The sequence below is a fragment of the Adiantum capillus-veneris genome, chromosome 6 (assembly GCF_014529385.1).
Source record: "Adiantum capillus-veneris isolate H3 chromosome 6, ASM1452938v2, whole genome shotgun sequence".
NCBI classification, from domain to species: domain Eukaryota; kingdom Viridiplantae; phylum Streptophyta; class Polypodiopsida; order Polypodiales; family Pteridaceae; genus Adiantum; species Adiantum capillus-veneris.
Window position 1 is genome coordinate 34,902,212 of NC_140936.1, and position 23,913 is coordinate 34,926,124.

Below are 23,913 nucleotides of genomic sequence, written 5' to 3' on the forward strand. Positions count from 1 at the left end.
CGGACCGTGCACTTAGCGGCCGGCCAATCGACGTGAGGTGGGAAAAAGCAACCTTGGTGTGAGCGCAAGGCCGCCAAGGGGTGCGCCTGCAGAAAAGGGTAGAACTCGGGTGAAGAGAAGATCCTTCTCCAACGCGATTTGCAAGCGAAAGAAAACCTCAAGAACCCTCGATTCTCACGGATCAAGGACCTCAAGAACCTCAAGACCTTCAAGAACTAAGTTCCTCGCGAGCTTAAGACCCCAAGATCATAGTGCATGGTCGTCACCCGAAGCGGCATGGATACTTTGCATTCAGGTGATGATGAGAGAGGCGACGAAGGATTCTCCCCACCAGGAGGTTTTTCCAACCCTCCCCCTTCGCCATCTACGCCAGACCCTATGGAGGCAATGATGAAGCAAATGATGGCCATGATGGATAGACAAGAAGACAAGCACCTTGCTTTAGAACACGAGCGCGACGCAAGAAAAGAAAGAAAAGAACTAAGGAAGGAAGAAGCGGCAGCAAGAAACGCAGCATTGGAGGCCATCGTGCTGTGCATAGATTGGCTATGGAGGCCGAGTGTGAAGCTCAAAGGGAGCTTCGCAATCAAGAATTTATTGCCCAAGTCCTAGCCTCGAAGACCGATCCACCCAAAGATCGTGGAAGTTCGTCAAGTGGCGCAAGCCACGACGCGGATTCAAACCATCCAGTTACAGAAAAGTTGATTTTCAGTAAGTATGACGGTAAGATGGATGCTACAGTTATTCATTCTTGGTTGCATCAATTTAATGCTTATTTTGTGACAACTAAGAAGACGAGCAATAGCAAAGTTTTGACGGCAGCTATGTACCTTGTCGGTGATGCCATTAATTGGTACCACGTATGGCAAGAGGCACAGCTAGCTGCGCACCTAGAGGCAGCCGACGATTTCACGCCCCTCTCCTTTAGTTGGGCTGATTTCCAAGACAAGCTCAAGGCGCGGTTTATGCCACCTCAGTACCTCGCACAGTTGAAGGACGATTGGCGCGCTCTCAAGCAAAATGGTATGCCGGTTATGTCTTTTTCTAATCGTGTTTTGCAGCTAGGTACCCAATTACGCATGTCGGATGATGAGCGTAAAGAGGCTTTTCTCTTTGGATTGGACAAGTATATCAAGTACGATGTCGAGGTATTCGATCCAATCGATCTCAACAAGGCGGTAGCGATTGCTCTCGCACAAGAGATGAAGCACAACAAGGGAAAGCCTAAGGAGAACAAGACTTCCACAAGTACCTCGCAGACTCCTCAAAACGGTAAGAACGGTAAGAATGGTAAGAATGATAACTCTTCTAACCAATCTACCAACAATATCTCATCAAAGAATTCTTCCAATGAATCTAAGGGTAAAGATAACACAATTGCTAAACCTAAGCTTACTCCAGATGAAAAGGTAGCACAAGGAATTGTAGGAGGATACATCACTTCGGAAGAACAAAGCACGTATTCTAAAGAAGGTCGTTGTTTTCATTGTCAAATTAAGGGTCACATAAAACGAACATGTCCTAAGCTTGAATCGAATGAATCTAAAGAACCCACAGCACCCACTACATCTGTAAATGCAATGAATGATAACACGATTGTGCCCACAGTTTCTCAGGACCCTCCCATTGATGATTCTCTCATTAAATGTTATGGTCGTACGTCGGGGCACCGTTTTGTCATATTGTTTGACCCAGGTAGTATGCATGATGTGATCAATTCCTCTCTTGTTGAGAGAGCCCGCCTCGAGATTAGTCCGAGATCTTCTATCGAGGTCTCTAGTTTTCGTCCCAGTATGGATGCTCTCATCACAGAGAAATGCCTTGATGTGTTATTTGCAATTAAACAGACTGCCTTCACTAGAAGATTTGTTGTTTCCCCTCTCTCAGGATGTGAGATGATTTTGGGCATTCGATGGTTTCGTGATAATGACACTCTCATGGATTTTCTGACTAACACTATAACTCTCAATGCCAAAAGTGATTCTCCTATTGTCATTCATGGAGAGGACATTGCTCATTCTCCATCTCTCATTGCTACTATGCAAGACAAGGTTGAAAGGATTCGAGATAAGGAGATTCTCTCAGTCTCTTTTCCTCCACAGCATGACACACAGGATTTGCATGATTATGAGAAGCATGATGATTTGATGGATAATGATTTGCATGATGATTTGGATGAAAAAGACAAACATGATGAATTGCATGGAGAGGATGTGATTGTTCACAAGGATGATGTGTTAGTGGATGTTGTTCCTAGCGAAGCTAACCTTGTTGTAGATTCGATCAATCACGAAGATCCAATCTTGGCTTTCGAGTCGAGGTTCAAAGAACCCCCACAGGACGATTCGATCATTCAGGACAAACCGATCTTGGCTCTCGAGCCTTGGTCCAAAGAACCATCACAGGAAGTATTATGTGTTCGCATGATTGATACGCACGCATTGTTCGAGTGTTTCATTCGTGAAGGTTTCCTGTACTTTAGTCAGCATCGTTATGTGATCCCTTTTCCTAGGCATGACATATTGTATGTTAAGCACGTTTCTCTCATGGATGAGCACGAATGTATGCGGAATTTTCGTGAAAAGCTGAAAAGTTTGTACGTCAGGAAGTCACATTTCATGTCTCTTCCTTGGCATGACACAGTTTCCGAAAGATCACATGATAGTATGAGCACCAAGCATGGGCATTTCCATTGTGATTTGCCACACTTGATTGATTTCGATCAAACAGAAAAGATTCGATCGCATTGTTTGCATGTGTTTGATGAACGGGTTGTCACTCCGTCTATATGTTCATCTACATTGCATACACAATCTTTAGCGAAGACAAGATTTTTTTCCTTCACTTTACATGGAATGGGTATGTTCATGGTTTTGTGTTGGAGATGGTTTCAGGAATTTTCAGCCATGGAGATTCTTGAAGATGGAGGAAGCATGATGCCATGACTCTAGACGAAGTTGAAGCATCGAAGGAGCCACAGAAGACTTTGTGTCGCTTTCGGCGCGGCCCATAGAAGCAAGCGTTGCAGACCTTTATGAAGTTCAAGTACCGCACGACCCACACATTAGAGTGGGCCGGCGACGAGTCCCTTCCAGGATTCCGGATGCTATTGGCGATCTCCCTCGACGCCATACAGTTCGGTACCAGTACCTCACTTTGAAAAGGAGGGGATGTCACGTGACACATCCAAACCCTATGTGTCTGTGGACAAGCTACACCATAGCAGGGTTCCCGTCAGTCAAGTCAGTTTAGATTAGCAGTGATATGGCACTTTTGTGAGTCTATTCGTAGACCGTGCATGCACACTCACTTAGCATAGATGCATATTCTCCGGTTGCACACAGCATGATCATCGGAATTCCCATCAGAATCCATTAGCATCAGTTAGGGGAATTTTCCAGTGCATTTAGCCTATTTTCCTATTTATTGGTTATTTTCACTTATTATTTTTAAGTGACTTTCCAACAAAAGTAGGTAGGGCAATTTTGCTAAGTTAATATATAAGCAAACCCAAGTTAGCACTTTCTGGCAGAAGAGGCAGCAGGAGCTTCCCGCTCAATAGGCAACTTCTCAACAGTACCCCCCCGCAGCACCGTCGCCAGCAGATCCCGCTTCCATCCTTGGCGTTTTTACCAGATCCTGCCATCGCCATTGGAGTTCCCTCTTCTGGCGTTGGTCCCCAGCAGATCAGCCCATCCTTGGAGTTTCCCCCTTCAAGCAAGCCTATGAACCAGCGTTTTTCCCCTTAGTAGCATCAGCATTTTTGGAGTCTACTAACGCCAGGCAGATCCTCAGCAAACTCAGCGTTTTCATCATAAACCATCAGCGCTTTGGATTAGCATTGGGAGCCTTTCAAAGATCAGCAAATTCAGCACTGTAAGAACCTCTGTGGCAGCGGTTTTCAGCCCTAATCTCACTGCTGTCCAGCGTTTTTCCAGCCAAAGGACTCCCCAAAAAACGCAGCCTAAAAGTGCAGATGACCTAGCGTTTTTCTAGCAGGTATTTGCAGCCACGAACACCGCAAGGAACAGTCTATTTTCAGCCACGAAACAGTCACTTTCAGCCCTAGATCAGTCCAAGAAATTCAGCGTATCAAAGATCCACAGTTTCAGCCCAAGTTGTCGTCGTCATCATCGTAGTCGTCATCGGCATAGTCCCATTGCATCAGTCCATTGCATACGCATTGTACACCTTTGTGCAATCAAGTAGACCACTCTCGCCGACGAGAGTGGGGCCTTCGGAGGAGGGTTTTACAACCTCTCGGTGTCGTAACTTTCTCTCTCCTTCTCTCAGTCTCATTCACTTGCACGCACAAGATCCACTCACTTTGTTCGTGATCACGGCACTCTCTATAAAGACTGAAAGCTCTCTCTTTCCCTAAGAACTAAAAGGAACCTTGAGCAGTAAAGATCACTAATCTTGAGAAAATACAACATTCATTCCGCTGCACCTTACAGATGAATGTTGTCGTGAAGTTCGTCTTTGATAAATATTGATGAAATCTTGAAACCGACATCGTTTTGCAATGGAGAAGTAGACATAACAACCTTGTAGAACTTAGAAACCTCATGATCAATAGCATAAACATGCTCTCCCATATTATTTTCTTTGTGCACTCATTCCTAACAAAGTGAGGGGACTTGGCATGTGTAGGTGTGTCCAAAAAGAGACCTCTAGTCTTTGGCCCAATGGAATAGTGCCATCGTAGATGCTAAGATCTTCTACCCTCTATTCAACCGAATCTTGGTTGCTCTTAAATTTCTTGCCCTGCATTAAATGGGTAAAAAATGTGCACTCACCAGCAAAAAGCATTGCATATTAGAACCTTATAGAAGCATTGTTGTAGGGGTTGCCACAATGGACCTTTTTTTAGGCTAATAGACATGTTCTTATTTACTAGGACACGTAGGCCAAGTGCGGTTTGTAAGGCTAATGGGCATGTTTGTTTTTAATGGGACACTTAAGCCAAGCAATGTTCGGGAAAGGTTTGCCGCAACTTAGCCTTGAACCGGTTGTAAATGAATATTAGCCGGCTGCAAACCAAGGTAAAGGGCAGCAAAACCTCTATAAAAATATACACGAAAATAGTTCAAAAATCCTGCAAATTTAGAAAAGTCTACTAGTGTTTCCAATTTCATAACAGAAAAATACTTTCACAAACACTAAGGCCAGTTTGCACAATACTAGACGTCGAGCGAACCTAGACGAGTAGCCAACTTCCTTTAAGTTTCTATGGGCTACACTTAGGTGCACCCACTCTTCCACATCCTTTTCAATAGTATGTCTAGCCATGATCACGGGCGCTTGATATATTCCAAGTGCATAAATTTGTGTAAGGTGCAGCGGAAGTGAATGTTTGAACTTTGGTCAAGATGAGTGCTCCGAACTGTGCTCAAGGTTCCTTTTTCTTAGGGAAGGGAGAGCCTTCCGTTCTTTAATGAGAGAGTGCAAGTGATCACAAACAAAGTGAATAGACACTGTGCGGGAAGCTGTTGAGACTGAGAGATAGAGAGAGAGAAGAATATGACAACAGACAAGTTGTCAAACCCTCCTCCGAAGGCCCCACTCTCTATGGCGAGAGCGGTCTGCTATTGATTGCACAAATCTCTAGAATGCTTGGACTTGCCGACGATGAGGACGACGACGAGACGGGCTGAAATCTGAGAATGCTAATGGCTGAAATCTGCAAATCTTTATCTGCTGAATTCTAACTCTATGTCGGCTACGACGTCGATGATGACGCTGCGACGACGATGCGCTGAATACGCAGATGCTGAAATCTGCGTTTTCCGGGCTGAAACTGCAAACTTTGCGGGATCTGACCGTGCGGCGAGGATCTGCTGCGGGAAGGTGAGATTTGCGAGGTTCGGGGGTTCTACTGCGGAGTCCGACTACTGAAAACTGAAAACGTTGGTGCTACTGCTGCTTCTGTTGCGAAGATCTGCAAAAACGCTAGGTCCCTGGCTGATCCAAAAACGCTAGGGCTGAATTCTGCTGCTGGGGGAAAATCCACTAACACTAGGGCTGATCTGCTATCGTGAAGTGATTTTGTTGTGTCTGCCAATGCCGAAGCTCCTCTGCAATGCAAAATCGGCAAGGCTTATCTGTCCTTGCAAAAACGCTAGCTTGATGCTGAGTTGCAAAACGCTAGGTCATGCAGTTGGGGGTCCTGCTGAGAAGGTGCCTGTTGAGCGGTGCTCCTGCTACCTCTTCTGCCAAAAAGTGCTAGCGCTAGGTTTGCTTATATACAAACTTAGCAAAATTGCCCTACCTACTTCCAACAAAAGTCACTTAAAAATAAAAAGTGAAAAATGTCAAAAATAGGAAAAATAGGTCTATGCACTGTGAAAATGCTACTGATGGGATTTGATTGGAATCTGATGGTCATGCGGTGTGCAACCAGAGGATATGCATCTAATCTAAGTGTCTGGTCATGCACGGTCTGCGAACAGACTCACAAAAGTGCCAGATCACTTCCTATTCTAGACTGACTTGACTGACTGAACCCTGGTCATGTTGTAGCTTGTCCACGGACACATAGGGTTGGATGTGTCACATGACATCCCCTCCTTTTCAAAGTGAGGTACTGGTACCGAACTGTATGGCGTCAAGGGAGATCGTCAATAGCATCCAAAATCCTGGAAGGGACTCTTCGACGGCCCACTCTGATGTGTGGGTTGTGCGGTACTTGAACTTCATAAAGGTCTGCAACCGCTTGCTTCTTTGGGCCGCGCCGAAAGCGACACAAAGTCTTCTATGGCTCCTTCAATGCTTCAACTTCGTCTAGAGTCATGCTTTGTCCTTCTTCAAGAATCTCCATGGCTGAAAATTCATAAAACCACTTCCAACACAAAAACATGAACATACCTACTCCATGTAAAGTGACTGGAAAAAATCTTCTCTTCCTAAAAGACTGTACGGATCTTGGGTTCTTGAGGATCTTGAGGTTCTTCTGTCGCTTGCAATCTGTGTTAAAGAAGGATCTTCTCTTCACTCGAGTTCTGCTCTTTTCCGCGGCCGCACCCCTTGGCGGCCTTGCACTCACACCAAGGTTGCTTTTTCCCACCTCACGTCGATTGGCCGGCCGCTAAGTGCACGGTCCGCTCTCAATGAGTGAAAATAGGCACAAGAAGAGGCTGGACAAGCCCTTCTTTCTCGGGTTTCCCGTCACTCTTCAAAAATACGAATAGGAATCGACACGCCCAAGTGAACTTGGGTTCGTGCGACCTCAACAAGCAAAAAAAAAATGCGGTTCTTGTGGTTCTTTCCTTGAGTGATATAGAACACTGCCAAAGCTCTGATACCAATGTAAGGTGCAGCGGAAGTGAATGTTTGAACTTTGCTCAAGATGAGTGCTCCGAACTGTGCTCAAGGTTCCTTTTTCTTAGGGAAGGGAGAGCCTTCTGTTCTTTAATGAGAGAGTGCAAGTGATCACAAACAAAGTGAATAGACACTGTGCGAGAAGCTGCTGAGACTGAGAGATAGAGAGAGAAGAATACGACACCAGACAAGTTGTCAAACCCTCCTTCGAAGGCCCCACTCTCTATGGCGAGAGCGGTCTGCTATTGATTGCACAAATCTCTACAATGCTTGGACTTGCCGACGATGTCGACAACGATGAGGACGACGACGAGACGGCTGAAATCTGAGAATGCTAATGGCTGAAATCTGTAAATCTTTATCTGCTGAATTTTTACTCATGTCGGTGACGATGTCGATGACGACGCGCTGAAAACACAGATGCTGAAATCTGCGTTTTCCGGGCTGAAACTGCAAACTTTGTGGGATCTGATTGTGCGGCGAGGATCTGCTGCAAGAAGGTGAGATCTGCGAGGTCGGGGGGTTCTACTGCGGAGTCTGACTGCTGAAAACTGAAAATGCTGGTGCTACTGCTGCTTTTGTCGCGAAGATCTGCTAAAACGCTAGGTCTCTGGCTGATCCAAAAACGCTAGGGCTGAATTCTGTTGCTGGGGGAAAATCCACTAACGCTAGGGCTGATCTGCTATCGTGAAGTGATTCTGCTGTGTCTGCCAATGCCGAAGCTCCTCTGCAATGCAAAATCGCCAAGGCTGATCTGTCCTTGCAAAAAAGCTAGCTTGATGCTGAGTTGCAAAACGCTAGGTCATGCCTGCTGAGAAGGTGCCTGTTGAGCAGTGCTCCTGCTGCCTCTTCTATGCTAGCACTAGGTTTGCTTATATACAAACTTAGCAAAATTGCCCTACCTACTTCCAACAAAAGTCACTTAAAAATAATAAGTGAAAAATGTCAAAATAGGGAAAATAGGTCTATGCACTGTAAAAATGCTACTGATGGGATCTGACTGGAATCTGATGGTCATGCAGTGTGCAACAAGAGGATATGCATCTAATCTAAGTGTTTGGTCATGCACGGTCTGCGAACAGACTCACAAAAGTGCCAGATCACTTCCTATTCTAGACTGACTTGACTGACTGAACCCTCGTCATGTTGTAGCTTGTCCACGGACACAAGGTTGGATGTGTCACGTGACAATTTGGCTACATGCCCTAGGTTGCAGCACGTACAGCAACGAATTTTGTCACGACCATGCCCAACTCGCTCCACACAGTGCTTTCACTGTTGCAGACTTCTGAATCATGATTGCATTTCTGCAATCAGCTCCTTGCCGCCTCTACAATCTTTTTGATCGAACGTTTTTTGGCATTCACACTGCTCCACACTGGGAGGACTGCAGCTCCTTGTGAAACCTAACAAAACCAGTCCGTGTTCCAACAAGTTTTGCACTCTGTCCAAAGCAGGTTTACGCAACTCTTCAGCACTCTATACAAAGCGCGTTATTTGTTTTGTTTTAATAAAATTGGCTCTAGCGGGTTATATGAAGCTAAACAATCACCACATAGCCTACGTCTTTGGTCCAAACCAGGTGCACGGACGGTGCCATCATCGGTAGAGCAGATCTAGGCAATGTTGCGGCATTTTTTTGTTTCTTTTTTAGGTTTTGAGTTTCACATTAGTTTTCAACCCATGCTAAGCACTAAAATAAACCCCCGCCGAATCCGAGTGAGGCTTCGTGCGCAACTGACCCTGCAATTTGACCAACTAACACAAGTGAGGAGACTGCCATGTGCCCATCACCCATAGCCCACGAACCTAAAGATGCAAGCCAAAATCCACGTGCAGGTGAGAATATATTGCGCCGAGTGTAGGTAGCACTAGAAAATTAGAAATGGCCAGAACCTACACCTCTTCAAGCTGGCTCCCTTTATGCATGGTTAACCTCTGCCTAAACATGCAAACCCCTTCCCAGGTTGTAAAATGGGGGTCAATCCCCTCCCGCGCAAAATGGCTAATATATGAAAAGAATAATCCCCCAGGCATGCAAACCCCTTCCCAGGTTGTAAAATGGGGGTCAATCCCCTCCCACGCAAAATGGCTCTTATATGAAAAAAATAATCCCCCAGGCATGTTGGAGAAGCCAGATAGTTAGCTGAAATGGGTCTGGTGCATTCCTGGGAGAAAAAATGTTATTCAGTTTAATGCATTCATCGAATATTAATACATTCATATAAATGTGTTCACGTTATTGGCCATTGAAAGTGTACGTCTCATACACGTAAAACTTAAATACTGAAACAAGGTGGGCATTTAAATATGTAATCCAACAACTCGTCCTGGTTCCTGAAAATGGAGAAGGGTTTCCTTGACTCACGATCCTCTCTGTATTGTGATCAAGTAATTTTAGGGTCTATTACCAAAGATTCTTAAGATTTCGATAATTATGCTAATGAGAGTGAGATTACAGACATTGGGTTGGGTTCACTGGCTTAAGAGCCACAGATAACCAGGAGAGAAGCTACTTTGGAGCTCGTGCCTTTTCACGTAGCGCCCAAGGTGGCTCCATGCGTGGATGAGGGGATGATAGCCACTTACACATGGAAAGAGGTGACGACATCCTAAAGACCAAGGGTCTTTAGCTACTTTGAGTGTCCGGCTGTGGAGAAGCGAGCTGGGCTACTCTTGAGAATTGCACTTCATAATGCTACAATAGAAAACAAAATCCTATGGTATCTTTAATGGAGGCCAGCAAGATCACACATGCTTCCCATGGATTGGTGCAAGGTGATCACAAGTTCCATGGGTGGGTGTCTCAAAGGCCATTTGATTTCTTAAATTTTGTAAATGTGTACACATCTAACTTTTGTCAGAGAGCAAGAGTTACATGATGCGCAGTTTAGAGGAACATCGTTCATAGCCATCCCTCCATCTTTTCTTGTAGATATTGTTGATCCATCCTCTCACTCTCTTTTATCTAGCAGACCCGCACAAGCCTGGCGACCCTTAAGAGGACAATTCGTTGATCGATTGCTTTAAGTCTTCTTGGCAATTGTTTTGTTTTTGATGCAATAAGCTCTTTGGATAGGAGCAAGCAAATAACTGCAGCTTTGATGATGTATCTACCATCTCAGGTACAATAAAGTTTGCTTGGATGTTAGTACATATTTATTATGGTTAGCATAAACAAATGTGTTATATATCACAGTCTTGTCACATTTATTATATCTCTTTTCCCTCATCACTTTTGAAAATCTCTCTAATTCACACACAACTTTATTGAGGGACTCGCTCATTTTTTTTGTCGCTCCGGAAAACTCGCTCACCATTTTGTAGGACCCCAAAATAACCATGTTGCTCACAAATAAATCATTTATTCTCAGCCGTTAGAGCCTTCTTCTCTTCGAACGATCTGCGCACAAAAAGGTTCTTCTTCTATTTCTTTGCCTCTCCTCCAAACAACTCGGCTAAGTCCTTAGCTTTCTCTCCCTTTTCTAACCCCTAGGACGCCTCAGGAGTCGCTTTTGCAAAGGGCTTCTTTGCTGAATTAATCTTTGGCTGGCCCCTTTCACGTTGCCTTGGAATCCACTGTCTTCTCCCTTCAGCAAGGCTTGACCGGTGTTGGCAACTTCCATAAGCTAAGTAAGGGTGGCAACTCTGTTCTTTGTACAATGGTTTCTGAGCTCTTTAGGCAGCCCACAACAATACTTCTCAATCTGCCCTGTCAATGGCACAAACCTGCAGGAAATTACTGAAAGCAACACTTTGCAAACTTCCAATTGTACTCCTCTAGGCTTTTGCAAGAAGCCACATTGAGCTGGTGCCAATCTATCAAGCTTCAAATTCGTTTGACAGCCATGCAAATGCAAACATTTGCTTGAAGTATCATGTGGTGGGTGCATGTCCTTGCATTAACAATGTCGTCCACCATGAATGCACATTTCCTTTCAAGAAAGTGGTAGCTTTCCTGACCTTGGAGGCCTCAATAAACCCCCCCCCCCCCCCACCACTCTCCCCGCATAAGCCGTGTCCAACTGTTGGAGGAAACTAAGAGCCTTCGTCTTGTCCTCAAATCCACTAAAAGTATCAAACTTCACAGTTGCACCACCTTCTTTGTATGGTTTTGGCTTTTCCAACACTCCCAATTTATCATAGGGAAGTGTCTACAACATGGGTAGAGTGGTGGGGATCATCTGTGTTCCTTGGTCGTTAACATTTTGGTTCTGTCACAGGCAGGCACCACGTGCCAATAGAAAAGAGCAGACTGAACACAGACTTTTAGCACTTCAATAACAACTGAATTGAGAGAGAGAGAGACGACACGCGACACGAAGTGGCGGAATTCCACCCCAGAGAGTATTGACCCCAAACCTTGGCACCCCAGAGAGTATTGACCCCAAACCTTGGCGCCCCTTTCGGTATTTCTTTATATTGCATCAACACAGTACAAGCCGGTACTCGAGACTTTGCACCTTCTCCAGGAAGCATGCCAAAGAATAAGCCCTAACCTCATATTTAAATGCCCTTGGCCTGAAAAGCAGTTACAGTAAAAAGCCTTTAAAACTCAAAAGCTTCTGGTCCAAAAGCAAAGCCAAAAAGCTGCCGGCGTAAATCACGGAAATCCGTACAACCTGCCACGTCATCATGGCAGCGCAATTTTCAGAAATCCCCCTGCTACCCTTAGGGTTAGGGTTCGGTTTTTGCAATTTTAGGGTTTTTTGCAACAAAATTAGGGTTTGCAAGTTTTAGGGTTAGGGTTTCCAAAATTAGGGTTTGCAGGTTTTAGGGTTAGGGTTTCCAGAATTAGGGTTTCAACAGTTAGGGTTTTGGGCAAAATTAGGGTTAGGGTTTTTGCTCTCGGACGGCCACGTCATCACTTTGTGACAGATTAGGCCCCTCGGCCACATCTGTAAGTTGGCTCCATTCTTTAGGCTTTGACACCTCAGCAGTTTGTTACATCTCCCCTTCTTGAAAGAGAGTAATCATCCGCGATTACAGCATATCTGCAAAACAACTCAAGTTAGCTCAAAAATTTCCGAGGGACATTCCGAGGGACAATCAGTCTGCTCTTTTCATTAAGGAGTTAGCTTCTCCTTTCTGCTCTTTTGATCAAGGAGTTAGCTTCTCCTTTCGGCTGTTTTGATCAAGGAGTTAGCTTCTCCTTTCTGCTCTTTTGATCAAGGAGTTAGCTTCTCCTTTCGTCGAGATCGAAACTCTTGATATTCCGACGTAGTAAAATTAGCCATCACACCCAAACCGTATTGATCTTCCATGGGTGTCTTGATGCACTAAAATTACATACCCAGGCAATCTCATCCACTTAGGAATATTCAGTAATTGACACATCACAATGCAACACAAATGCTCACATATGCATGTTACAAGACACAACAAACAGCGCCCCTGAGCACTCCCCCGACGGTATGAAGCTACTCAATGACTACCTCGTCACTGCCCCTGCAAATAACCTAAAAAGGTCCGGGCCATGAGCTCAGAGGACTGTACAACCAAACGCTCCCCAGATCGCAGTCTACGTCGCTTGGAGGTTCAAGCATACAACCAAACACTCCCCAGGCATCGACCTGCGTTGTTCGAAGGTTTTCTAGCATACAACGAAACGCTCCCTAGGCATCAGCCTGCGTCGTTCCGAGGTTTTCAAACATACAACGAAACACTCCCGAGGCATCGGCCTGCGTCGTTCTGAGGTTCAAACAATATCAAAACAGTATTTCTCACTTCTCCACCCGGGAGTAAAATCACCAATCATTGAAACCAGTATCAAACCAGAGTCAAACAATTCAAATCGGCACCAAAACAGGTTCAAAACAGATACCATCCATTTGAAATAAATTCCAAACAAGATCACCAAACAAGATCAAACAGAACTCAAACTTGAAAAGCAATCTTGACATCAGTCGAGCTCGAAAAGTCGCTGACTTTCCATCTTGAAACCTGCACCAAAAATTAGGGTTAGGTTCCTTCTAAGAGGCCGGAGCCGAGCACAACATGGTCCATCAGCTCTTGGACAGACAGTGTTTCTTTGGCGACGATGGTAGTCCCAAGATAGCAATCGCATTGAACCTCCGAGGTTATCAACAAGAGACACCTGCTGAGAGATGTCTAGAAATTTCAAGCTATAATCTGCTAGGGTTTCCATGGCAGGCATTTCAGGATACCCCACTCTGCCAGAAGTTGCACTCCAAAGGAAGATGTCAGAACCCATATAACTTCGGGCAAAATTTTTCTTGAAAGCTTGCCAAGTGCTTGGAAGTGTGCAGCTTGGTAGCTGTAGACATCAACATCTGCATGGCAGTGCTTCTGAGAAAAACTGTGACTCGAAACAAATATGGATCCTTCTCTTGTAAGTGATCTTTATGGCTTGTGCCTTGTAAGACATGAGCGGTGAAGACGGGAGCACGTCCGATGCGCGATGAAGTAAGGGTGGGAGTGGCTAATAAGTCCGGGTTCGAGGGCGAGAATCTCTCCAATAAAATTTCATCAATAGCTCTGTGCTCTTTTGTAGGACCAGTATGCTTTCAAAAAAGCACACGCTTGATGCTCTGATACCACTGTCACAAGGCAGGCACCACGTGCCAATAGAAAAGAGCAGACTGAACACAGACTTTTAGCACTTCAATAACAACTGAATTGAGAGAGAGAGAGAGAGAGAGACGACATGCAACACAGAGTGGCGGAATTCCACCCCAGAGAGCATTGGCCCCAAACCTTGGAGTCCCTTTTAGTATTTCTTTATATTGCATCAACACAGTACAAGCCAGTACTCGAAACTCTGCACCTTCTCTAAGAAGCATGCCAGACAATGAGCCCTAACCTCATATTTAAAGGCCCTTGGCCTAAAAAGCAGTTACAATAAAAAGCCTTTAAAACTCAAAAGCTTCTTGTCCAAAAGCAAAGCCAAAAAGCTGTCAACGTAAATCACGAAAATCCGTACAGCCTGCCACGTCATCATGCCAGCGCAACTTTCGGAAATCTCCTTGTTGCCCTTAGGGTTAGGGTTAGGGTGAGGATTAGGGTTTCTGTAGTTTTAGGGTTTTTGGCAACAAAATTAGGGTTTGCAGATTTTAGGCTTAGGGTTTTCAGAATTAGAATTTGCAGGTTTTAGGGTTAGGGTTTCCAGAATTAGGGTTTCAGCAGTTAGGGTTTCTAGCACAAATTAGGATTAGGGTTTTTGCTCTCGGACAGCCACATCATCACTTTGTGATAGTTTAGGCCCCTCGGCCACATCTGTAAGTTGGCTCCATTCTTTAGGCTTTGACACGTCAACAGTTTGTTACACGTTCCCTGGTGCCATATTTTCCTGCTGGTCAGAAAAACCAGCCATACCAAAAGCGGCCTGTGGCACCACAAACTCGCCCTGATTGCACTGAAACCCTGGTTGTAAACCGATATTACCTTACATGGAGTTTGGCACCATGCCTTGCATACCTCCAAAGACTGTTCATGGCATGTACTACTAGTTTCCAGGCGCATAACCAACCATGCTTTAAAATACCCAACATGTACCAGGTTAGTGGTTGTCACAGCCTCCTGATAGGCGGCCTATTTTTTAGCAGTCGCGTTAATCAATTGCTTTTGTGCTAGGTGCCTTTAAATATGAGCCTTGGGAGTCGGTTCTAGGAGATTAGTGTGGAGCCAGATATTGGGCGGCCTATTTTTAAGCAGTTGCTTTTGGGGTTAATCAATTGCTTTTGCGCTAGGTGCCTTTAAATATGAGCCTTGGGAGTCAATTCTAGGAGATCAATGCATGGTTGCACATCTACAGTGTGACTCCTCGGCAATTGTACTTTGTGGATTACTTAATATAAAAATAAATACCAAAAAAAGCTATTGGGACCAATGCATCTGGAAGCGAAACTCCTCCACTTCGGGTCTCCACTGCAATTGTGATGTTCTCGTTTCCACACTGAAGTACTAAATTTTCTTTGTTCATGTGTTGTTGTGAGATTACCGCCTTGTCAATGCCAACCCAATTATAGTGGTATCGCAGATTCAGTCGATTCTTCTTCGCGAAGAATCCACTTCAACGTTTTGCAACACACACATGGATTCGGACAGAGAATCCAATCAAGAACAAGAAGGCTTTTTTTTTCAGAAATTGCTTTAGAAGAAGAAGCTTTCTACAGAGGTTGCTTTAGAGAAAGTGCTTTTTGGAAGGAGCAGCTTTTTGGGAGAAGGTGTTGTAGTAGATATGGATACCCCACGCCAAAGATCAAGAGCAACACACGAACAAGATCTACAAATAACTGAACCAAACTTGAAGAGAGAGAGAGAGAGAGAGAGAGAGAGAGAGAGAGAGAGAGAGTGTGTCAACATGGAATGCAGAATTTTGTCCCTAGATGCACTAGCCCCAAAGATTGGTGCCCCTTCCGGTATTTCTTTATTATTGCTTCACAAAGGTAAAACACCCCAAGGGTCCAACTCTCCGAGACTCTGCATCCAAAAACTCAAAAACTCAATAAAAACTTGTGAGCTGAAAACTAATGCTACACAAAACTCCCTAGGCGTCCCTAGATGCAACTTCATGCACAGATGCAATGCAAACATAGATTTACTTGCATGGAAGCATATGTTTTCCTGGAAAAGCACTTTAAAACATCCTGCTTTTTATCGAAAGCTTCTCAAAAACCATCTTCATTCTTGTGCAATCCTTTACCCAGTTCTTATTTCCTCCCAAACCAATGGAATATTCCTTATACGATGCTCCGGTCACCCATCCTTTGACGCATTGGGAATACCCATTCCCCAGTCCCTCTCAACAAACTTACAAAACAACTCCTTCACGATACTTAATGTCACCCATCATATGACACATCAAAGATGTCTGTTCTTATGGCTTTTATCAGTTCCAGTAACTCTATAGTTCCTAACTTTAAAGTGTACACATTTAAATATCCTAATGTCATTAAATAGAAATTACTCAAAAAATAAGAAGATAGTCCATTTAGCACCAGCAACAATACCTCCTCCAGCACCCCTAACGTTTTTCACCATCATCCAAAGCACCATGACGTTTTTTACCAGCATCAGCACAAAGCAGCAGATCAACCCTCGTCATCACCAGATCCCTCGGTACCACTAGCTGCACGAAATCCGGTGTTTCATGCGAGGATGAACAATACAAAGATACAAACAATGTCGATTTGTTTGAGACAATCTTTGGATGGTATACCTCCTCCAGCACCCCTAACGTTTTTCACCATCATCCAAAGCACCATGGCGTTTCTGACCAACATCAGCACAAAGCAGCAGATCAACCGTCGTCATCGCCAGATCCCTTAGTACCACTAGCTGCACAGAATCCGGTGTTTCATTCGAGGATGAACAATACAAAGATACAAACAATATCGATTTGTTTGAGACAATCTTTGGATGATACTAAATGGCTTGCGTACTGTTCCAATTGGATAATGCCATTGACATCTTTACCAAAACTCTACCTCAGAAGCCACTCACACTTCAACTCTCCTGAATTGGTTTAATGCTTAGAAGCTAAGAGTGACTATTAGAATTTCACCTCCTATCATGTGGCACGTGGTGGCTCCAATATCTCCCACAAGCATATTAGCAGAGGGCTATTTTGTGGATGTGTCTGCCTGTATGTGAGGTAGAAGTATTTACATGGCCTGTGAGGTGAGCCATGTAGATGCCTGCTGAGTAGGCTGGCAAGAGGCTGGATCCATGTTCTTAGGCTAGCAAGGCATCGGTGCCATATATTTAGTTGGTGTTGTGGCATTTTCATAGGTGCCCTCATCTATCCTCGTTGTGGAAGACCTAGGGGAGTAAGAAGCTGGATCCCTCTTCTTACACTACCATGCCATCAATAATCTTATTTTGCTAATGATGTGGCATTTTTATAGATGCCCCCATGTATATAGATTGTGGGTAGGGCAGTTTGGTTGGGGCCCTCTATAGGGAATCATTAGGCCACCCCTAGTATCATCAACGTCTTTGGTCTTCTTCATGGCCATCTCCCTCCTCTCACCTAGCGTTTCTCCCCCTCTTTTCTATCCAAGCATCTCGCTCTCTCTCATGCCCTCTTGCGTGGCATTTTAAGATCGCAGCTGGGTTGTCCGGACATGGAGGTCTAGCAAAAAGAAAGGTGCTCGTATACCATCCCCTAGGCTTGCCTAGTCCGTGGGTTGGCTCTAGGCCAAAGTAGCGTGTCCACATGGCACATCGAGCCAATGTGCAAGTGACATGCTCACATACATCTAGGAGATTAACCCAAAAGCCTAACATAAGCTATGATAGCAGAGAGATTGTCAATTGAGGCGAATAATACTTGTGCAACATCTATCCCACAAGAAGGTAATTGGTGTAAAGCGATGGTATTGTAGACAAAGCTAGTCTCAATTGTTGTTCGTTATCTTGTCCTATGTGTCCTAATTCTAAGTTGTCCAAAGATGAGAATATTGCTCACGAAGATGCAACGGAATACACTCCATCTCGTAGTTCTCTACTTTATTTGGCTGGCACTCGACCTGATCTTACTTATGCTATAAGTATCTTGCTACAGTTTTCTGGGAAGTGGTCATATCTCTTTCTCGTGGCTCTATGAACCAATACTTTTGAGCAAGAACAAATAAGGTGAGATAAGGAAGCACCATAACTCAAATTTTCCTTTAAGTGGTAACATGTGCCATCAACTGTTCTCAAGAATGTCAAAGAACTCCAAATGGAAGCACCATAACTCACTTCTTTCTTGCGCGTGACCACTGCGTGTGATGATCAACGTCCTTACAAAAACCTAAGATCAGCAACTAGACCTTCATGTAACCCTCATATAACCCTTTGAATGGCTTCTCTAAGCACAACTAAAACAACTCAATGAAAACAGAATATTGAGAGTGAGACTCTAGAAATGCTACTACTTTACCCATTTATAGCTGTGGTTATGTGACTGAATCAAAAAGCGAAATGTTGTGGAAACCTGCTTGTTGTAAGGCTGCCCGAAGCTCCTCAGGAAGAATGCATCCATTGTGCTTGACATCAATCTCTCTGAATATACTGTACAGTTCTAGCTCTTTTGTGTCCATATACTTGAGAAATTCCTCAAATTCCACACGACCATCATGATTAGAATCACAGACATCTAGCAAATCCCGAGCATACTTATACTGGGTCGGGATGGCAAGAGCTTTGAAGCCTTGTTCGATATCTGAATGATCCAAGAAACCCTTGTGAGCAATGTCAAAAAACTCAAAAAGGTTGCGAATACGATGAGCTCTTTCCTCTTTAGTTTCTTGAAGGGCTAAAAGAACCTCAGTTAAGGTGACTGGAGTGGACCGAGGGACAGGGTTGCATATGGAGCGCGTTTTGGTTATGCCAATAGATTCGATTTCTGCTAATGAGACTTTCTTCCCTGAGTCATTGTTGCAACTTTCTGTCATCTCTGCCAGCAGCCAATTACAAATTCCACAAATCCAAACCCTTGATGCTTGCCGCACTTTGATATCCTGAATAAAAATATCCTTTCAAAGACATGTGACAGAATTCATGCCTATCACGTTCTTCAGAGACAGAAACAATCAATTCTTGAACTGCATCAAATCCAACTATGCCCTTGATGCTTGCAGCGCTTTGATATCCTCAATAAAAACATCCTGTGAAAGACATGTGACAGAATTTATGCCTATGACGTCGATTAAAAACGCTAAATTTCAGTGCACCTGCTGGAGCTACGGATGGCGCTGTGATAACCTTTCAGCTACAGGCGCCATCGCCTCATCCTGCTTCAACAAGTTGTGTCCATGCTTAGGGCCTGCGGAGTAAGAAATCATGTGATGATCAATTTGATAGGTCGATGACAGGAAGACCGGGACCGGGGGAAGAGAGAGAGAGAGAGAGAGAGAGAGAGAGAGAGAGAGAGAGAGCACGCACATGTACGCACACACAAACACACGCAGTCCCTCACAGCCTCGTATCCAGCTGGAAAATGCCCATCAGATTCCAATGTCCATACCTGGCCCAAAGAGCGGAGGAGAGAAAAAATGTCTCTGATAGAAAGGAGATGATTGGTGGCGCAAATGTGGAGCGGGAGCTCGGCTTGCCGACAAGTGGTGTCAACATTGCACGATAAATGCCCTCTTGTATCAACCAAAGAAACAAAGAAACAAAGAAATAAAGTCATTTTGGAGAAAGGAGATTTGCTTCATTTTGCACTTCTTAAAATGTAACCCATAATTTGAGGCCAAGACGTTCCATGGCGAGGCAGTTTGAGTTTGAGTTGTCAAATGTGAATGGAAGGCACCAGCTTTGAAGAGAAGTCATGAAGGAACCATCTCTGAGGAAATTGCACGGGCTCGTAGGATGCAACATTCTAGTAGGAAGACCCCCTAGCTTTTCTCTCTCTCTCTCTCTCTCTCTCTCTCTCTCTCTCTCTCTCTCTCTCTAGGTGTGGATAGGGGATTCTAAATTAAGATGGCCAAGGGCCTATCTAAAGGGTGGTAGGCTGGAGAATCCTCATGGAAATTCCCAAGGAGTCTCACACTGGTATCAAGGTCTCAGGCTATTCTTGGAAAAGGGGGGTGTGGCCCTAAGTTTGAGGGAGTTTTTTGCATGAGCAGTGCAGAGCCACAAAGGTCGGGAGGGAGCCAAAGCTCAACCTCCATGAAACCGTGAGCAGAAGAGCTCATTGGGAGCTCATGGTCACTACGAAGAAAACCTGTCAAGGGAGCAGTGTCGATAGAGCAACAGAGTGCTCTCTCTCTCTCTCTCTCTCTCTCTCTCTCTCTCTCTCTCTCTCTCTCTCTCTCTCTCTCTCTCACACACACACACACACACACACAAACTCCTCTTGACCGCTCTGCAGATCACTGCCATCGCCAACACAAGAGATTTTTTGAGTTCCCTTTCCCACTAGTGGCCGCTCGAAGCCAAAGGGTGACCACTCTTAATTTATTAAGGGGGTGTACACACACCCAACCCCTTACCTACACAGTCGACAGAGGATACACGAAAAATGAGCAGTATCAAGAAAGCAATCATCATCGAATTTCTAACAATAATCAGTTTTGGATTTTCAGACAGTCTGAAGATTCCAACACATATTGGGTTTCTTCCCAAAAAGTAGGAAGTGCATAAAGGTGAAATTACCTCTTGCTCCATCGTCTCGCTTTAGAACCTTCAAATGACATGAGTGAGAGGGGCCCTCATAAACTTTGCTCCACACTGGCTAAACCGAACTCCGTGAGTTCCTAGACCATGTTGTATCCCATGTGACGACATGTGCCAAACAAAACCCCACATGTAGGTCCATAGCTGCATAATGCAGCAACAACAATTTATTCTGGACACTACGGCCAAAAATTCTTTGCCCCTACATGACCTTTTTATGTCTCTGAAGAGAAAAGTGGATGAAAGTAATGAAGTTTTTACATCCTACTTGAGAAATCAATTAAAGCATATTTGAAAATGAAATAAAACCAAATCAGATGCATACCTGGAGGTTGAACATAGCATTCACTTACCCGTAGTCAAATGAGCCAAGCAGCACTAATTGAAAGATTAGTGAAAATCAAGCAGTATTGCACTGGTAACCATGGGTGTTGCCTTTGCAATCCAAACCGCTTGGCTAAAATCAGGAATGTCAAACCCCTTGGTTAGACTCTTTATGTAAACTACTCAAGCTAGTAGCCAACGATGACCAACATAAGCTAACGTGTCTACTAGTGATTGGAATCAACATGGAAAGTTGAACTTGTCCACTAGCCCTTGGCAAATTGAGGCCTTCTTTCCTTGAAAGTCAATTTTGATGAGATCAAATTGTGACCCTCATAACCTATGGAGTGATTGTATATTAGTTGGGTCATACCCAACTATAATGATGGCACAGGAAAAAGTGTACCTAAGTTGCCTGATACTGCTAGCATACAGTTGTTGCCAATTACTCTTGAAAACCTATCAGATCTTGCTAAACGACATTGGGCTAATTACGACTATTTCTGAGTACATCGAGTTCAGAAACATTACCTAGGAGCCATGCCCTTACACGCATGATCAAAACTAGCAACAGACCTTGCCTTTGCACCAAAATTTTAACTTGTTGATCTTCATTCATAGATTCCTATTAAATAACTTCATATATGGATTAAAGAAACCGACATAAATGACATAGGATAATTGATGATCATGTTGATATCGGAACACCCCTTTGAAATGCCTTGCATCGTTGTAGTCTTGATTCCCTTACTGAAATCTATGCCTTGGCAGCTACAAGAACGAGCTTTGCTTGAATTTGTCAAGTCAATGGTAGGACCGAACAGCATGCCAAAGGCCCTTGATTCCCTTACTGAAATCTATGCCTTTGGCATGCTGTTCGGTCCTACCATTGGCTTGACAAATTCAAGCAAAGCTGGTTCTTGTAGCTGCCAAGGCATAGATTTCAGTAAGGGAATCAAGACTACAACAATGCAAGGCATTTCAAAGGGGTGTTCCGATATCAACATGATCATCAATTATCCTATGTCATTTATGTCGGTTTCTTTAATCCATATATGAAGTTATTTAATAGGAATCTACGAATGAAGATCAACAAGTTAAAATTTTGGTGCAAAGGCAAGGTCTGTTGCTAGTTTTGATCATGCGTGTAAGGGCATGGCTACTAGGTAATTTTTCTGAACTCGATGTACTCAGAAATAGTCGTAATCAGCCCAATGCCGTTTAACAAGATCTGATAGGTTTTCAAGAGTAATTGGCAACAACTGTATGCTAGCAGTATTGGGCAACTTAGGTACACTTTTTCCTGTGCCATCATTATAGTTGGGTATGACCCAACTAATATACAATCACTCCATAGGTTATGAGGGTCACAATTTGATCTCATCAAAATTGACTTTCAAGGAAAGAAGGCCTCAATTTGCCAAGGGCTAGTGGACAAGTTCAACTTTCCATGTTGATTCCAATCACTAGTAGACACGTTAGCTTATGTTGGTCATCGTTGGCTACTAGCTTGAGTAGTTTACATAAAGAGTCTAACCAAGGGGTTTGACATTCCTGATTTTAGCCAAGCGGTTTGGATTGCAAAGGCAACACCCATGGTTACCAGTGCAATACTGCTTGATTTTCACTAATCTTTCAATTAGTGCTGCTTGGCTCATTTGACTACGGGTAAGTGAATGCTATGTTCAACCTCCAGGTATGCATCTGATTTGGTTTTATTTCATTTTCAAATATGCTTTAATTGATTTCTCAAGTAGGATGTAAAAACTTCATTACTTTCATCCACTTTTCTCTTCAGAGACATAAAAAGGTCATGTAGGGGCAAAGAATTTTTGGCCGTAGTGTCCAGAATAAATTGTTGTTGCTGCATTATGCAGCTATGGACCTACATGTGGGGTTTTGTTTGGCACATGTCGTCACATGGGATACAACATGGTCTAGGAACTCACGGAGTTCGGTTTAGCCAGTGTGGAGCAAATTTTATGAGGGCCCCTCTCACTCATGTCATTTGAAGGTTCTAAAGCGAGACGATGGAGCAAGAGGTAATTTCACCTTTATGCACTTCCTACTTTTTGGGAAGAAACCCAATATGTGTTGGAATCTTCAGACTGTTTGAAAATCCAAAACTGATTATTGTTAGAAATTCGATGATGATTGCTTTCTTGATACTGCTCATTTTTCGTGTATCCTCTGTCGACTGTGTAGGTAAGGGGTTGGGTGTGTGTACACCCCCTTAATAAATTAAGAGTGGTCACCCTTTGGCTTCGAGCGGCCACTAGTGGGAAAGGGAACTCAAAAAATCTCTTGTGTTGGCGATGGCAGTGATCTGCAGAGCGGTCAAGAGGAGTTTGTGTGTGTGTGTGTGTGTGTGTGTGTGTGTGTGTGTGTGTGTGTGTGTGTGTGTGTGTGTGTGTGTGTGTGTGTGTGTGTGTGTGTGTGTGTGTGTGTGTGAGAGAGAGAGAGAGAGAGAGAGAGAGAGAGAGAGGGAAAGAGAGAGAGAGAGAGAGAGAGAGAGAGAGAGCACTCTGTTGCTCTATCGACACTGCTCCCTTGACAGGTTTTCTTCGTAGTGACCATGAGCTCCCAATGAGCTCTTTTGCTCACGGTTTCATGGAGGTTGAGCTTTGACTCCCTCCCGACCTTTGCGGCTCTGCACTGATCATGCAAAAAACTCCCTCAAACTTAGGGCCACACCCCCCTTTTCCAAGAATAGCCTGAAACCTTGATACCAGTGTGAGACTCCTTGGGAATTTCCATGAGGATTCTCCAGCCTACCACCCTTTAGATAGGCCCTTGGCCATCTTAATTTAGAATCCCCTATCCACACCTAGCAAGAGAGAGAGAGAGAGAGAGAGAGAGAGAGAGAGAGAGAGAGAGAGAGAGAGAGAGAGAGAGAGAGAGAGAAGCTAGGGGGTCTTCCTACTAGAATGTTGCATCCTACGAGCCCGTGCAATTTCCTCAGAGATGGTTCCTTCATGACTTCTCTTCAAAGCTGGTGCCTTCCATTCACATTTGACAACTCAAACTCAAACTACCTCGCCATGGAACTGTTGGAATTAGGGTTGCAGAGAAACACACACAGCTTGGAGAAGACGAAGGAAGCTCAAGGCACACAATAGAGAGTGTGTTACTTAGTGTGCA

The 23,913-nt window shown here is 44.2% G+C and overlaps 1 protein-coding gene across 8 annotated transcripts in view; it reads right to left on the reverse strand.

The window, feature by feature from the left end:
* The window catches only part of LOC147455342 (calcium-dependent mitochondrial ATP-magnesium/phosphate carrier protein 3-like), a 32,997-nt gene extending 13,607 nt beyond the window's left edge, over positions 1–19,390 (reverse strand). Inside the window, exons 1-3 of one of the 8 annotated variants that reach the window (XM_086514141.1) lie at positions 19,295–19,390; positions 19,002–19,093; positions 18,263–18,788 (exon numbers count right to left, since the gene is read on the reverse strand). In XM_086514141.1, the coding sequence (XP_086370267.1) occupies positions 18,263–18,722 (460 nt within the window). In that variant the 5' untranslated portion in view covers positions 18,723–18,788; positions 19,002–19,093; positions 19,295–19,390. Of the gene's footprint in view, positions 1–18,208; positions 18,965–19,001; positions 19,094–19,212 lie in introns of those variants that run through there. The other 7 variants (XM_086514139.1, XM_086514142.1, XM_086514138.1 and 4 more) reach the window with 7 other exon arrangements.
* Positions 19,391–23,913: the final 4,523 nt, after the last annotated feature.